This window comes from Oncorhynchus kisutch, linkage group LG12 (assembly GCF_002021735.2).
Source record: "Oncorhynchus kisutch isolate 150728-3 linkage group LG12, Okis_V2, whole genome shotgun sequence".
In the NCBI taxonomy this organism is placed as follows: Eukaryota; Metazoa; Chordata; class Actinopteri; order Salmoniformes; family Salmonidae; genus Oncorhynchus; species Oncorhynchus kisutch.
Window position 1 is genome coordinate 17,661,595 of NC_034185.2, and position 18,186 is coordinate 17,679,780.

The 18,186-nt window shown below is 43.8% G+C and overlaps 1 protein-coding gene across 5 annotated transcripts in view; it reads right to left on the reverse strand.

Moving 5' to 3' along the window:
* col12a1b (collagen, type XII, alpha 1b) overlaps nt 1–18,186 on the reverse strand; it is a 96,516-nt gene that overhangs the window by 54,694 nt on the left and 23,636 nt on the right. For 4 of the 5 annotated variants that reach the window (XM_031837005.1, XM_031837007.1, XM_031837004.1 and 1 more), the window contains exons 14-24: nt 16,436–16,705; nt 14,698–14,964; nt 14,077–14,269; nt 13,819–13,943; nt 8,462–8,611; nt 8,171–8,290; nt 7,732–7,896; nt 6,236–6,382; nt 5,219–5,361; nt 3,913–4,045; nt 2,454–2,590 (exon numbers count right to left, since the gene is read on the reverse strand). In XM_031837005.1, the coding sequence (XP_031692865.1) occupies nt 2,454–2,590; nt 3,913–4,045; nt 5,219–5,361; nt 6,236–6,382; nt 7,732–7,896; nt 8,171–8,290; nt 8,462–8,611; nt 13,819–13,943; nt 14,077–14,269; nt 14,698–14,964; nt 16,436–16,705 (1,850 nt within the window). The remainder of the gene's footprint in view (nt 1–2,453; nt 2,591–3,912; nt 4,046–5,218; nt 5,362–6,235; nt 6,383–7,731; nt 7,897–8,170; nt 8,291–8,461; nt 8,612–13,818; nt 13,944–14,076; nt 14,270–14,697; nt 14,965–16,435; nt 16,706–18,186) is intronic. The other variant, XM_031837008.1, reaches the window with a different exon arrangement.

Sequence of the window (18,186 nt, forward strand, 5' to 3'; positions counted from 1 at the left end):
TTACCTCAGTTTCCACTTCGAACTTCAAGAAAAAAAATCAAGAAAAGGTATCCATAACAGAGATAGTTCTCCAATATCAACGCAGAGGAATAGACCTTAGAACATAAGTCCACAGAGAGAGGCTCCTTTGGAGACAGCAGTCTGCAGATGCTCCATGAGAGGATCTGGGTAGGGATCAGTGGAGGCTGCTGAGGGGAGGATGCTCATAATAATGTCTGGAACAGGTTTCCATGTGTTTGATGTATTTGATACCATTGCAATAATTCCGCTCCAGCCAATAACATGAGCCCATCCTCCCCAATTAAGGTGCCACCAACCTCCTGTGGTGGAGATGTATCCAGTACTCCTGTGGTGGAGATGTATCCAGTACTCCTGTGGTAGAGATGTATCCAGTACTCCTGTGGTAGAGATGTATCCAGTACTCCTGTGATGGACATGTATCCAGTACTCCTGTGGTAGAGATGTATCCAGTACTCCTGTGGTGGAGATGTATCCAGTACTCCTGTGGTAGAGATGTATCCAGTACTCCTGTGGTGGAGATGTATCCAGTACTCCTGTGGTAGAGATGTATCCAGTACTCCTGTGATGGACATGTATTCAGTACTCCTGTGGTAGAGATGTATCCAGTACTCCTGTGGTAGAGATGTATCCAGTACTCCTGTGGTGGAGATGTATCCAGTACTCCTGTGGTGGAGATGTATCCAGTACTCCTGTGGTGGAGATGTATCCAGTACTCCTGTGGTGGAGATGTATCCAGTACTCCTGTGGTGGAGATGTATCCAGTACTCCTGTGGTGGAGATGTATCCAGTACTCCTGTGGTGGAGATGTATCCAGTACTCCTGTGGTGGAGATGTATCCAGTATCCAGTATCTTTGAGGTGCTGGGGTACTGGGATGCTGGGTACTGGGATGCTGGGGTGCTGGGATGCTGAAGTACTGGGGTGCGGGGACACTGGGGTGCTGGGGTACTGGGGTGCTGAGGTACTGGGGTTCTGAGGTACTTGGGTGCTGGGGTGCTGAGGTACTGGGATACTGGGGTGCTGAGGTACTGGGTGCTGAGATGCTGAGGTACTGGGGTGCTGAGGTACTGGGGTGCTGAGGTACTGGGATACTGGGGTGCTGAGGTACTGGGATACTGGGGTGCTGAGGTACTGGGGTGCTGGGATGCTGAGGTACTGGGGTGCTGAGGTACTGGGATACTGGGGTGCTGGGATGCTGAAGTACTGGGATACTGGGGTGCTGAGGTACCGGGGTGCTGGGATGCTGAGGTACTGGGGTGCTGAGGTACTGGGATCTTGGGGTGCTGAGGTACTGGGGTGCTGAGTTACTGGGATACTGGGGTGCTGAGGTACTGGGGTGCCAGTATGCTTCTTTCAGCATGTCGTCCTGGCCAAGCCTGCCCATGGAGTCAAGATCGCAGTCTACTGAATGTGTAGCTAATATAACACCCTGTGACGTCAATGACTTGTGACTTTCCCTTAATAAACTCTGTCCCCTATTTAGGGGACTTTGAGCGGTTCTGGACCATTTCCAACCAACATTTTCGTGTACAGGGCGCTCAGTGAACGGCGCAACATCAATTGTTGTGCACTTTGTGACAGCGCTGGTTGTCCCGCTTCGCATGCCGTTCTTCGCTCTCATCTGATATGCAGTATGTGACCATAGGCAGCGAAAAGTCACATTTCTGGCCTATCCAGACAAAGGATCCAACTCTCCTGGTGATGAATCTTGCAGCTTCACTTACAATAATGCATATGAAACATATGAAAGTGAGTATCTCACTTTGATGTTCTCAGATAGATGTAGTGCTCTCAACATGAAAAAATAATGAATAATTTCATAGAATTTAAACAAGACCACTTTTTCTTGGTCACAGCACCCGTGCTTAAAGGTGAAGTTGTAATGAGTCAGCAGGGATTTGAATGGTGTCTGGGCATTGCTCAGAGGATGCTGGGCAGAAAATGCTCAGTCACCATGAAATGGTGGCAATTTTGTACACTCACTAAGTATGATCATATCTATTTATTATTTAAGAAAGGTTAAATATTAGATAAGTCGTTTATAATTTGATTGTTACTATATTTAGAAAGCGTTTCAATTATTTCAAACCCTAATCCCCACTTTTGTTGAGCTTGTGTCCTCAATAGTGACTACACCATAAAAATGTATAACTATTTTTACTAGAAAGGTGAGATTTTAATATTTCTGGCGGTGTAAGCATTACTAGGTATTGTTTATGGCCCTCTCATGATAAATAATTACTTTTGGGTATGTCTATTTGGGCGGAAATCTACATTATAGTCCATATGGCTCTGGTCAAAAGTAGTGCACTCTGGAGGGAACAGGGTGCCATTTGGGAAACACAGAAGTAGTAGAGTTCTAGAAGTAGAGTTCTTCACTACCACTTTCCCAATGACGCCAGTTTGTAAATGTTTGGTGTTAGATAGTGTCACCTCTTTGAGCTCTCCGTCCTCTGGCTTGTAGGTGATGATGTACTTGAGGACTTTCCCCGGGGAGGCGTCCCATCTGAGCTTCATGGTGCTATGGGTGACAGCAGTGATATGCAGCTTACCCGATAGTGGCAAGGGTACTGGGGAAGAAGAATGACAGAGAAAGGGAAAGAGAGGGAGAAAGGAGAGTGTGAGAGGGGGGCAGGGGAATGAAAGTGAGTGTGTCTTATAACCATTGGTATTGTGAGGGAAAACAGTTTTAGAGAGGGAGAGAAAGAGGGAGAGAAAGAGAGAGAGAATGAGAGAGAGTGACAGAGAGTGAGATAAAGAGAGAGCGAGAGACAGAGACAGAAAGGGGGTGGGAGTGTAGAGACATCCTCAACCACAGTTACCACCTAACTACTAGTGTAGACATCCTCAACCACAGTTACCACCTAACTACTAGTGTAGACATCCTCAACCACAGTTACCACCTAACTACTAGTGTAGAGACATCCTCAACCACAGTTACCACCTAACTACTAGTGTAGACATCCTCAACCACAGTTACCACCTAACTACTAGTCTACGGACCTCCACAACACAACCCAGACAACCAAATCACATCCAGCCTTTGTGTTTATGACAGAAGCATGATGATCCTACTCACAGTGCTAGTTTAAAATGACAAATAAAGGAAACCACAAGTGAACTAACACTACTGTTGTGGTGTCTAAGTTGCGGCCTACAAAACAATAACAATGCTTTATGACAGTGAGAAATATCTTATAACGTCCACCATAAAAATCTAAGCCCTGTGTACTTAACCATCATGTGGAATTATGTCAGTTTTCTTAAGACACTCTTAATGAAGCCAAGAAGGAGAGGATGATGGTTATTCTCCCCATAAGGAACCTAACTTCTGCATTTTCCAATGGGAAACCCTATGGGAACTTGTTGTTGTTTAACACTTTACTGCCACCAATCAGACCCAATATATCCCTGGTTGTGTAAATGACCTTGTTTAATAGGCCTACAAGAGCAATATAAACAAGTTCCATCCGTGTCTAACCCATTTAAAACAGCTTAATGAGCATGGATTGGCAGGGGATGTTGTTTATTTCAGCATTGTGTACCGTAATGAAACAGATGCGCTCCCACAAGAGTGGAAGTCATCAGAGCTGCTATCCCCACATTAAAGTTTCCTTTGAACCATCTCTGTACCCCTGAGAGCAACCGAATAGCATCGTTGTGAAACTCATCTCAATACACTTCCTGTCTATCACTGTAGCTCTTCTTACATAATTCGACATCCAAATAAGGATATTGGATTGGCTGAACCAGGACACCGGTATAGGAGGTGACTTCAAGGTTTACTCTGGGTAATTGGGATGAGGTTGTGTGAGGAAACCGACGAAGAGGAAGACAAACAGAAAGGAGAAGACGAGAGGAGGCGAGGGAGCAGAACAGCTGCAGTGCTTACAGGTGGTTTCAGTGCCCTTCAGTGGCTCTGCGCTGGTCTCTTCTCCAGTCACGGAGAAAACGTTGACCACGTACTCGGTCAGAGGTGTCAGCTTGGTCAGGACCACAGTGGTGACCGTCCCATCGACAATTATCTAAAGAGAGAGAAAAGGGCATGGTCGTTACGCAGGAAACCCCAAGCTCAAAATACAAGTATTTTAAATAGGAGGTAGACCAGAAGATAGACGGTGACCTCAAGTCACCCCTCTGTACTGCTGTCTGCCAAGGAGTTTCAAATTCGTCATGGGATAATATTGTAATTACAGCAGGTCCAAATAAAATGTTCCTAATACGGCACACGTTTAGGAAACTCAAAACAAAGCTGACATCTTCTAGAACACATACTCTCGCTTCTATGTGTCAGAGGGATATCCAAAAGAAAGGACCACATATCAGCAAATTGAAAGTGAAATCTGATTTATTTGTGTGAATAAGTGTTCAGGGTTCCAATGCAAGCAATAAAGATGAAGGAGAATGGTTTGAAGGCCAGGATTCTCATTCCAGCAGGAGGAGTTATGCAACAAGTCTAAACTAACTGGGTTTGGTCTAAGTAAAAAAAAAAAATATTAACCTTTATTTAACTAGGCAAGTCAGTTAAGAACAAATCCTTATTTACAATGACGGCCTAACCCGGCCAAAACCGGACAACACTGGGCCAAGGTTGGAGCCTGGTGGAAAGTCTTTGGTCTTGCTTTTAGACAGGGCTCACTAGAACCACCCAAACCCTTGACCAGGGCCAATGAAAACACAATGCACGGAATAGACCCAGTCCTGTATTTATGAGGACATAAGTGACAGAAGGTTACAGTAAGTGTAACTGAAAGCAGGTCTGCCTCAGCCACTGTAGTCCACTTCTCAATGCTGAGAAGAGTGCCAGATAACTTGAGCTTAATCTGACTGAATCAGATCCACAAGAAATGGATCGAAGATGGGAACTAGGTGGATTTAAGCAACATTTTTACACTGGATACACTTGATAACTGTGAAATCTCCAGCGAGGCTGCATATAGGGCAGTTCCTACACCAGAAACTCCTGGATAAACAGGCTAAAATTAGACCGCTGCCATAGTAACCAGATCACCTCATGGCAAGATGAACCATGGAGGTCTGAGAAAGGAATTCAGACCAAAAGGAATCATTCAGCCAATTCTCTGTCAAATCCAAACCAGGTGTGACGATGAATAGCTGATGCTCTTATAATGCTATGACCTTGAAGAGGTGAGGTGATTGAGTTGAAGGGAGGTACAGTACTATAGGCTATAGGATACCTGTTCAGTGATTCCTCCCGCCACGGACATGTATTCGATGCGATACTTTTCCACTGGACCTTCGGGCCCTGTCCAGGTGGCACGGAACGAGTGGTGGGTCACCTCAGAAGTCACTAGGTTAGTAGGCGGCTCCAAGCCTCCTCCTGGTCGAAGAGCAGAGGGAATGTGAGCAGACACGTCAAATATTTCACACACTCAATTCTCCAACCACAAATATGTCCCTTTCACCTCAGCCTCACCGACACAGGGCTGTTAGGGCAGTTTATATAGCAAGTTGACATTTATTGTCATGAATCTTGCCTTGAACCGAGCAATTTGAACCGAGCAATTTCCGGTAGCTGGGCCAGCTGCAAAATCAAAATTGTCTATATCGTAAAAATTTATGAAAACAAACATTTGCTTTTTGGTCTTAATTTAAGTTTAGGGTTAAGGTTAGGTTCAAAATCTGATTTTATGACAAGATATATTACAATAAATGCGAACCTGCATTTCTATATTTCACCATTTTGAAAAAATACTTTTTTGTGAGAAAGTTTCCATCCCCATGGAGTAAATCACTATTTTGTCTCCTCATAAATTTGATTGAAGGACACACTCTTGAGTGTGTCCAAAAAACAAAAGTTTCCATCAACTGGTTGGACCGTATCTAACTTAAGTCAATAAACTAAATTTATCAAATGTGTTCGGCAAACTAGTGACAGTTTCGAGGCAATATCCACACGTGTTGGCATTTGTTCTGTTTTTTCATTGGCTCATCTCATAAATCATGCTGTTCTTATTGCTATTCTCCACCTGCTATGCTAATCCATGTATTCAACTGATGGGAGATATCAGTACAGCTTTTTCTGGCTTAGAGGTTAAATGGCTTTTTAATGCATTTTCCTTGCCATCTGATGCTGTCTTAGATTAGAAATACCACTAAACCCCTAAATGCTGTACCAAGTGCAATACCCAGCGTACAAAGAACTAGCCTACTGTGATTTGAAAGAGAGAGAGAGAGAGAGAGATAAGGCTTACCTGGACCCTTCACACTGTTACAGAGGTTGATGGTGAGCTCATCCACTATATCCAGCAGAAAGGAGAAGTCATTCACATTGTACATGTGAATCTCATCTGGGTCTGAGGCAATGGACCTCAACTCATTCTCATCAGCGTTCTTCACACCTAGAAACGACATAACACCACAATATTTACTTCTGTTGGGATCATGACAAAATAGACTCAACTGTCCTCTGTTTATGATACAATCACAACACAAAAATCTGTTTATTATAAAATGTCTATTTTCATTGTCCCCCACAATGAAATTGATGAGAGGACTGTGGATCTGTCTCTGTCCATTAGTAAGTGCATACATTTGCACGTTCATCACACGCAATATCTCAGACACCACTAGCCCAATTTTGACAAAACATGGGTGAATGATGCTTCTTGCCATAGTGATCTGGCATTTACAAAATTACACTGATGGGCCAGATGGTGGCGCTATAACAAGCGATCGAAAATGCTAACTCTGAAAGGTAACGCCCCTCACCCCATTTGACCTGTCATGAAATTCCGTAGGTCCCTCTCCCCTAAGGTCCGCCATGATGGAATTGCAGGCATTTAACATTTTGTGAAAAACACTTGAAACGCTCCTCCTCTAGCACCGTATGACCGATCTGCATGAAACTGTCAACGTAATCATTTTCAGACCACTACCTAAAACAACATGGCCGCTATTGACCAATAAACATTCATGTGGTTGGGATCTGGCACATTAATGCATATAAATCAGTCAAGGAAATTCATATAGTAACAAAATTTGGAACATATGTTGCAAACACTGTCAAGACTCAACCTATGCAAGAACATTCATATCGACCACACAGTGGCGCTATAATACACACATGTTTATATCTCTTGATCTGTTTGAGTGATGAAATTTGGCACACATACTCAGGGATATGTTTACCCACACGATATCTTAGACACCACTTGCTCAATTTATTTTTAACTTACATTTTTTAAATCCTTTATTTAACTAGGCAAGTCAGTTAAGAATAAATTCTTACTTTCAATGACAGCCTAGGAACAGTGGGTTAATTGCCTTGTTCAGGGGCAGAACGCCAGATTTTTACCTTGACAGCTGAGGGATTTGATCTAGCAACCTTTCGGTTACTAGTCCAACGCTCTAACCACTAGGCTACCTGCTTCGGTGAATGGGTGAATGATGAATGATGCAGCTTACCATAGAAATCCGGAATTTACAAAATTACACTGATTGGCCCAAGGGGGGCACTATAGTAATCAACTTAGTCACACACAATATCTCAGACACCACTGGCCCGATTTGAATTAAATATGGGTGAATTATGCGACTTGCAAAATTACACTGATTGGCCGAAAGGGGGCGCTGCATCATTCTTGGCGGATGACAAGTTTACTGTTGCCTTGTTTGACATGGTCACAAACTTTGATGGTTAACTGAAACATGCAATGTTGTTCGGTTATACACTAGGAGGGTCACTCACCGATGGCGTAGAGCTCAATGTTTTCGTCCCTCAGCACCTGGGAGTTGGTGATAATCTCATCCTGCGACTTGCCGTCAGTGATGAGCACACCGATCTTGCGTGCGTCTTTACGCAGTCCCACGTTGGGCTTGAAGTTGTTCTGGAGGATGTAGTTCAAGGCCATACCTACAGAGATATTAGAGAGAACGTTTCATGTTACGTTAAGTTGACTTCAGTTAAAGATGCACTCCAGGATCTTAAGCACAACAAATCCACAAAATATAGTCCGAATTGGATTCGTAACATATCATACGAATCGCAAAAACAAAAAGGACGTAACATATCATACGCAATGGATGACGTAGTACTACTGTCTGAAATTAGACACAAGTTTGAGAGTGCATCTTTAAGTGAAAAAATTGACAGTTTGCAGTTGGCCCTTTATTTCATGATATGTCACCTGTCATGGTGTTTCCCCCTTTGTAGGGCAGGTCAGCCACAGCTTTGAGCAGCCCGTCACGGGTTGGGTGGGCATTCAGATGCCACTCAGTCTTGGGGTCTCCACTGTACTGAACCATACCTGGAGAGAACAAATACAACCACAGTATGACACCAGCGTGATTGAGCAGAATCCAATATGCATTTCCATTTCCAGTACCAAGTCCAGACCAAACTTAAAGAGAATGGGCTGGGTGATGAACCTATGCCACATTACACATCAACAATGGGATTCGATCAAAATAATGATTACCGATCATGACTCTCTCAGGGCTGATGTCAAATACACCAACAATGCGAGCGATGAAGGCTCGGATGGTTTTGAAGTTGAGACGGCCAATACTCCATGAGCCATCGACCAGCAGGATGATGTCAGCCTTGGCCTGGCTCTTACACTTGGCCTCTGTAAGGAGTGGAGGAGAGGGCCGTGAGAGGGAGTCCTGATACCATGGACACCCCTCGGATGTGTACAGTCCATGTAGTGTGATAAATGAGAGGATGTGTGTCAGAAGGGGCGAGAAGAGTGCCAAAGAACAACAGAATAATATAAACACTTTCAGACAGACATGCACAAACAAAATATGCACACAAAACACAGAGATGAACAACAAGCAGCAAAACATCACGAAAATCCCAATAACACACTAACATTGAACGTTTTTATCTACAATAAACATGTTTTGCTACAACTCGTTTTGCAGCAGTATGTTTCTCTTCTCTTGAAGAGGGGATGAACTCTTGTTTTCCCCTTGGGTCTTGTTATTTTTTGTCTTCTTCTGGCCTTTTTCTTCTTGTTTTCAATCCTGTTGTACATCCTCCAGGCCTTTTTATGGCCTGCAGCCTTCTTGATGTACTGTATGTGGGGCAGTCATTGGGTTTGTCCCCTGCCCTGAACAACTAGACCGACCCTGCTGACAGATGATATACGACAGACTCCTCTTTCCCAGAGTTACTGCAAATTCCTGCTGTGCTCGCTATTTGCTACACCAGACACCTGTGGGGGTGAAAGGGGGTTGATGCTTGCTCGTCCTGCAGCCGAGCAAAAAGACCCAGATGCACGGAGTCGTTTGGACACCGAGCTATGCAATCTGCCACGGTGTCTGTGAATTGAAAAAAGGTTAGAAGAGAAAACAATTATTTACCCACTTTTCTTTATTGAAACATGGAAAAATAGATGCTTAACAACGTTTGGGGGATCGCCCCTTGTAAAATGTATATCTGATTATATAATGGACCAGTGTGTTTGAGTTATAACACTGGTAAACAAGCACTTTTCTGGAGGCTTAATGTACACTACTGGTCAAAAGTTTCAGAACACCTACTCATTCAAAGGTTTTTCTTTATTTCTACTATTTTCTACATGTAGAATAATAGTGAAGACATCAAAACGATAAAATAACACATATGTAATCATGTAGTAACCAAAAAAGCATTAAATAAATCTAAATATATGTTATATTTGAGATACTTCAAATAGAAACCCTTTGCCTTGATGACAGCTTTGCACACTCTTGGCATTCTCTCAACCAGCTTCATGAGGTAGTCACCTGGAATGCATTTCAATTAACAGGAGTGCCTTTTAAAAAGCTAATTTGTGGAATTTGAGGAATTTCTTAATGTGTTTGAGCCAATCAGTTGTGATGTGACAAGGTAGGTATACAGAAGATAGCCCTATTTGGTAAAAGACCAAGTCCATATTATGTCAAGAACAGCTCAAATAACAAAGAAACAGTCCATCATTACTTGAAGACATGAAGGTCAGTCAATACGGAACATATCAAGAACTTTGAACGTTTCTTCAAGTGAAGTCGCAAAAACCATCAAGCGCAATGATGAAACTAGCTCGCATGATGACCCCCAGAGTTACCTCTGCTGCAGAGGAAAAGTTCATTAGAGTTACCAGCGTCAGAAATTGCAGCCCAAATAAATGCTTCACAGAGTTCAAGTAACAGACACATCTTAACATCAATTGTTCAGAGGAGACTGCGTGAATCAGGCCTTCGTGGTCGAATTGCTGCAAAGAAACCACTACTAAAGGACACCAATAAGAAGAAGAGACTTGATTGGGCCAAGAAACACAAGCAATGGGCCTGGTTGGCCCTGTCAAGGGGTATAGTGAGATGGAGCCACAGTGTCTTCTGACCCGTCCTGTCTCAGCCTCCAGTAATTATGCTGCAATAGTTTATGTGTAGGGGGGCTAGGGTAGGTCTGTGATATCTGGAGTACTTCTCCTGTCTTATCCGGTGTCCTGTGTGAATTTAAGTATGCTCCTTTTAATTCTCTCTCTCTTTCTTTTTCTCTTTCTCTTCTCTCGGAGGACCTGAGCCCTAGGACCATGCCTCAGGATTACCTGGCCTGATGATTCCTTGCTGTCCCCTGTCCAACTGGTCGTGCTGCTGCTCCAGTTTCAACTGTTTGACCTGCGGCTATAGAACCCTGCACTGTTCACCGGACGTGCTACCTTGTCCCGGACCTGCTGTTTTCGACTCTCTCTCTCTCCCGCTCCTGCTGTCTCTAACTCTGAATGCACGGCTATGAATAGCCAACTGACATTTACTCCTGAGGTGCTGACCTGTTGCACCCTCTACAACCACTGTGATTATTATTTGTCCCTGCTGGTCATCTTTGAACGTTTGAACATCTTGGCCATGTTGTGTTATAATCTCCACCCGGCACAGCCACAAGAGGACTGGCCACCCCTCAGAGCCTGGTTCCTCTCTAGGTTTCTTCCTAGGTTCCTGCCTTTATAGGGAGTTTTTCCTAGACACCGTGCTTCTACATCTGCATTGCTTGCTGATTGAGGTTTTAGGCTGGGTTTCTGTATAGCACTTTGTGACATCAGTTGATGTAAAAAGGGCTTTATAAATACATTTGATTGAATGGACATTAGACCGGTGGAAGTTTGTCCTTTGCCAAACTAGAGATTTTTGGTTCCAACCGCTGTGTCTTTGTGAGACGTGGTGTGGGTGAACGGATGATCTCCACATGTTTATTTCCCAGTGGAAAGCATGGAGGTGTTATAGTGTGGGGGTTCTTTGCTGGTGACACTGTCTGTGATTTATTTACAATTCAAGGCACACTTAACCAGCATGGCTACCACAGCATTCTGCAGCGATACACCATCCCATCTGGTTTGCGCTTAGTGGGACTATGACCCAACACACTTCCAGGCTGTGCAAGGGCTATTTTACCAAGAAGGAGAGAGATGGAGTGCTACATCAGATGACCTGGCTTCCACAATCCCCCGACCTCAACCAAATTGAGATGGTTTGGGATGAGTCAGACCGCAGAGTGAAGGAAAAGCAGCCAACAAGTGCTCAGTATATGTTGGAACTCCTTCAAGACTGTTGGAAAATTATTCCAGTTGAAGCTGGTTGAGAGAATGCCTAGAGTGTGCAACGCTGTCAACAAGGCAAAGGGTGACTATTTGAAGAATCTCAAATATAAAATCCACGTTTAGAATTTTTCTGGTTACTATATGTGCTATTTCTTAATGTTGATGTCTTCACTATTATTTTACAATGTAGAAAATAATAAAAAAATTAAGAAAAACCCTTGAATGAGAAGGTGTTCTTAGACTTTGGACCGGTAGTGTAAGTCTCAGAGACATTCATCAACAAAACCACATGTCATCAACTGAGACAGCGTACACTGTCTGAGAGGCATCTGATAAAAAACAGATGACACTGACTTTGTTGTTTAGAATGCATCACAGGATACAGTGTCACATTGAGCAAATACATAAAGCAAATAGATTCATCTATCTCTGTTGACTGGCTAGTATGTGGTCATTTAAAGGAGTGATTCATTCTGTAGTCTGTTTATAATGTCATCCAGTGGTGTAAAGTACTTAAGTAAAAATATTGAAGTCGTTTTTGGGGGGTATCTGTACTTCACTATTTATATGTTCTACGACTTTTACTTTTACTTCACTACATTCCTAAAGAAAATAATGTACTTTTTACTCCATCCATTTTCCCTGACACATTCCATTTTGAATGCTTAGCAGGACAGGAAAATGTTCCAATTCACACACTTATCAAGAGAACATCCCTGGACATCCCTACTGCCTCTGATCTGGCAGACTCACTAAACACAAATGCTTTGTTTGAGTGTTGGAGTGTGCCCCCGTCTATCAGCAAATTGTTAAAAAATCCAAAAAATAGTTCGGCCTGGTTTGCTTAATATAAGGAATATACTTATATTTTATTTTTGTATATTTTAGCAATTACATTTACTTTTGATAATAAAGTATATTTAAAACCAAATACTTTTAGACTTTTAATCAAGTAGTATTTTACTGGGGTCATTTTCTATTAATGTATCTTTACTTTTACTCAAGTATGACAATTGGATACTTTTTCCACCACTGGTTTCATCCTAGTTCTAATTGGCTCTACCACATACAGTCACTATGGATACATATATACAGTACCACGAGGGCTATTCCACCCTCTGAGCCAGGGAGAAAAAAATAATAATTCCACCCTATAACCACACTAGCTTGGTCATTATTAAATTCTAGGGCCAGACTACTGCAGTAGTTTTAGTGTCAGCAGTGAACGCCCATGGTGTGTGCGTGTGCGTGTGCGTCCAAGGTCTGGTCTGGGTGCATGGTGGACTGGAACATCCCTTGCTCTGCTCCGACTGGTGCGGTGGGCAGTCTGTTACTGTGTGTCAGTGTGTCTGCTCCCCATTACTGACACTAATTTCTGCCCAGGGTCACCAGCTTTCTCTCTGGGGTCTTATATGAGAAACATAACATTTTCCTAGCCGCATGCAGTTTTGTTCCACGGCAGCCCGGTTGGCACTGCGTAATCTCCTGGTTGTAAAACATCTCTAATTGCAAGCAGAGAAACTTTTTTCCATTATACTAACTTTTTATGCGATGTAAAAATGGGAAATATTAACTTTTGCATGTCAAGAAGTATTAGGGATGAAACAATATGGCTGCTGGGCCAAATGGGCACGGTGTTGAGAAATTTCAGCAACGTAATAGGTTTGGCATGCTGAACGTTTGTGGGTGGGGCGGTGTAACCTGACTAATCCTTCACTGGCACTGGAGCAAGAAAAAGGAGGTCAAAACAGCCGTAGTTAATCATGAAAATATCAATGTCCCACTTATCAATACAACCCATCACAGTCTTAACATGATATGAGGCAGAAAAGCCCATTAAAGCCAAACAGCTATAAATGATTAGTACTCATTATAATCAATGGATGTATAATGTGGTGTGTTATTCTAATGGTTGTGATGTTGATTAGTTTAGACAAACACATAATTCACTAGTGGGATAATTAGTACCATGTCTCTCACAGTGGGAAGACCCCTCCTCTGCTCTAATGGGGGTGGGAGCAGAGGAGGGGGCTATGGCTGGGACGCTGTGTGTCTGTGGTTTGGTCCGTGTGTCTATCGGAGTGGCTGTTCGTTCTGTGGCTGTTCTATGGCTGCATCCCATATGGCCCCCTATTCCCTAATCCCTATATAGCCCTCTGCTCTGGTCAAAAGTAGCGCATTATGTGGGGGGTAGGGTGTCATTTGGGACGCAGACCCAAGTCTGTACATATGTGTATTATGGTCGGTTATGTTATGGTATTGTAAGGTTTTACCGTTCCAAGATTCCAATGGCACATCGGGGGCGTCGGAGAGGGTAGTCTTCTCCTCTCCAGCCAGTGCTGCAGAGTGGCCTCCATCAAACATTCCAAACACAGTCACAGAGTACTTTGTTCCGGCCCTGATGAGATGGAGAGGTGAGATTTAAAGTTACTTTTATCCTCACAATGTCCTATGTAACCGTCTAAGAACGGCAGATCAATGTCACAACACCAACAACTTTCTGTCTGAAGATAGAACTTCCTGTGTCTCACCTGAGCTCCTCAAGCACCACAGTGTTGTCATAGGGCCCAACCAGCAGCTCTCCCAGGTCGATATCATTGCCACTGGGGTGGAAGGTGACCTTGTAGCCACGAACATCTCCTGGAGCTGGGTCCCAGGAGACTCTGAAACTGTTCTTGCCGGGCTCTGAGGTCTGTAGGTTTCTGGGAGCTTTGTAAGGTGACACTACAAGAGGACAGACAAATACGAAAATCAGTTCAAATTCATGGAAGAAAAGTAATAATGTAATAACTTCAACTTTGGCAACACTAGTCTCTTTTCATTGAGATCAGCCAACACACATTCCAGTCAGTTTCTCATTAGTCCATAATACAAGTCTTAAGTCCTAGCCTACGTCCAAAATCGCATCTTATTTCCTTTATAGTACACTACTATTTACCAGGCCCATAGGGCTCTGGTCAAAAGTAGTGCACTATACAGGGAGTTCCAGTGTCTTAGAACCCAATGGTATGCCATGTGTTAGTGGTAAGCTCTCTGTATTAACCAAGTGTCTGAGGTTTTGTTAGTGAAAAGACACCTTCTCCATCTACAATACTCCCATAGTGTGTCCTACTGTGTCTCATATCATGGGGTTGAATTATGCACCAACGTACGTGTCGTTCCTACTCCTTGCCTTGCTTTTCCTTCTCCCCGCTTGTAAATGGGGTGCACCTTGATGCCATAGGTGGTCATGGGCGTCAGGCGCTTCAGCACGGTGGAGGTGGAGGCGCCGGGAACCCTAGCGACCATCTCTTTGCCCCCAGCGGTGGGCGTGTAGGTCACTCGGTAGTTGATGACTTTACCCGGCGCGGCCATCCACTTTACCTTCATGCTTCGTTCAGTCTCGTCGGACACAGTAAGTGCCTCAGCAGCAGCAGACACTAAGGACAGAGAGGAGGGCAATATTTCATAAAACATCTACCCTTCGATACGTAGCGAGGATGCTGAGAAAAACGATCTAAAAGAGAGTTAGGCTCTTATCCCCAAATCTGGTCATCTTAACTTTCCCTTTTCCTGAATAGAGCTAAGCTCCATGTACTATATTGTCAAAAGGTCTGATTGTTCCACTATTTCTGCAAGCAGACTAGTCAAACCAAAGTCAATCCTTCCAAACACTTAATGATCCCAGGAAAGAATGTCAGACTGATATTGGCCTCCAACTTCTCAATGTGTTGCTTGACCTGAATGGACCTGTGACACTGTTACTGGAGATCCATTGGTTCCGCTGTGCGAACGTAGCGAGGTAAGCACAGATTTGAAAGAGGCGAGGCCTCCTGAGGATCTCTCAAGAATGTATTCTGTTCAAAATGTGCTTGACTTGGCCTGCCAGAGTCAATAAACGAAATGGCTTTCCATATCTACATGTCTATTCAAACCATCACACTGGTTCCTCAAGAGTTCGAGGAAATTTCCATCAATATGATTTCCCATGTGTGCATGAGTAGGATAGGAGGATGTGTGGTCGATTTGAGCCTGTCTTAAATTCTGCTCCCATGCACCCTAACAGGCAGCATACAGGACATATTAAGCCATGCGCTGCACACATGCATTATACAAATTTAAAACATTCCCTCCACAAAAGTGACGTTATCTTAGATTTTAGAACACATAATGCATCATAACTGTCACCACCCCCAGTTTTCCACTGCAGACCACAGCTTAAAAGGGAGTCTTAGAAATTGCCTTTTTCCACAATACCCGACACCAAGATAAAAGGGTTTCAGAGAGTGACGATGATGAGCACTTGGATGGGATTTTAGCTATTTTTTAGAAGTTTTTTCCTTTGGCACTGGTATACCATAGTGCCATTGCATGAAAATTGATGTGATGGCCCGAAGAGAGTTTCAAACTGTTCTACAGATCTACAAAACCATTCAAGTACACCTCCAAACCTCAGCAACTAACAACACCACTTCAGTGATATTGTTAATCCCTAGCAGTGATGAGACATTGTCTGCATCCCAAATAACACCCTATTCCCTACTTAGTGCACTACATTCAACCAGATACATGTGGGTCTTAGTCAAAAGTAGTGCATTTAATGGGGAATAGGGTTCCATTTGGGACACACCCATTGCGTCCATCTCTGAAATCTAACACATAGGTTTCCCTGCCAGACTAAGTCAGTGGCACAGATCAAGAAGAAAGGAAGCAGGAAGTTGAGCCAGCACTTTCCCAAGGATTCTGAGGGGTTGGGCGAGCAGAGTTGGAGAGCGAACTGATCGATCTTCAGCATAAAATGACGAGGCAGATGCTGGCTAACCAAGGAAGTAATCAGATTACGCTTGTCATTTTGAGTAATCCTGTGGATTACATTACGAACAGAGGATGACGTGTAATAAACAGTAGTACCATCAGTGGTCTCCTGTCCAGTCAGCGGGCTTCCATCTCCTCTGCCATAGGAGGCCAGGACAGACACCTGGTAGAGGGTCTCAGGGGTAAGGCCCTCCAGCACGGTGTTGGTGACGTCTCCAGGGACCATCTTCTCCCCTGACTCGTCACTGTACATGGACTTCCAGCGGATGCTGTACATCTTCACGTTCCCAAGGGCAGCCGTCCAAGACGCAGCGAAGCTGGTGTCCGTCACGTCGCTGGTGACAAGGTCCCTGGGGGAGCCCAGTTCTGAAACAAACATGGAGGAAAACAGATTCGATTTCTGGGTAAGAATTTGGGAGAGGATACAGGATACAGTGATTGGTTGCTGATAATCAATCAACGCGCCAACACACTATCTGGATCAACACTGCTCAGTAACGGAAAAGAATGCGTTCAACACTAAATCCTCTTGTGTAAACAAGTAAAAAGGGTGCTTAGAACCAAAAATCGTATGGACTTCTGCAAACAACATACGTAGTTATCAGTGCTTCTGACAGATCCCCACACCCCTGCTGTAGCTCAGAAGACATTTGTCTGACAGCATCTGGACTGATTGCATTATTCCAAATGGAAACTATTGAAACTGTGTCCAGAGGACAGCATAGTTTGTATCATTTTTTTGTTGCATTGTTTGTATATAGTTGTATTCGAAATTTGTGTGACTTTTCTTGTCTATCAGTGTATCAGTGTTTTGTTAATTGTCATGTTTTGTGTTTTTTGCAGACCCCAAGAAGAATAGCTGCTGCTTCGGCAAAAGCTAATGGGGATCCAAATAAACAAATAGTTGAACAGTTAGTCATAGTTAAAAAGACTAGAGAGCAGGAGAGCAGCACAGATACACACAACTACCCAGACAGAGAGACCACACAGTAATCTACCCAGACAGAGAGACCACACAGTAATCTACCCAGACAGAGAGACCACACAGTAATCTACCCAGACAGAGAGACCACACAGTAATCTACCCAGACAGAGAGACCACACAGTAATCTACCCAGACAGAGAGACCACACAGTAATCTACCCAGACAGAGAGACAACACAGTAATCTACCCAGACAGAGAGACCACACAGTAATCTACCCAGACAGAGAGACCACACAGTAATCTACCCAGACAGAGAGACCACACAGTAATCTACCCAGACAGAGAGACCACACAGTAATCTACCCAGACAGAGAGACCACACAGTAATCTACCCAGACAGAGAGACCACACAGTAATCTACCCAGACAGAGAGACCACACAGTAATCTACCCAGATAGAGAGACCACACAGTAATCTACCCAGACAGAGAGACCACACAGTAATCTACCCAGACAGAGAGACCACACAGAAATCTACCCAGACAGAGAGACCACACAGTAATCTGTGGTGCAACTAATACATTTGGTTCACAGATAGATTCAGGTACCTGCAGGTTGGGTTGCAAAATTCCGGGAACTTTCAATAAATTCCCTGATTTTCCCGAAATCCCAGTTGGAGGATTCCTGGAATCAGAAGGAAAGAAGCGGGAAATCCAGAACAGGATTTCTGGAGAACCAGGGAATTTATTGAAAGTTCCTGGGATTTTGCTACCCTACCTGCGGTAATGGATCCCTTTTGAACCCTGAAGTCCTTCATTTCAGAGGGCTAAACTAGGATTACCAACATGCCTCTCACCGTGAGATATGAGCCCAGCTGACATATAGGAGACTCCCAATAAACTAAAGCTCCACCACATCTGCTT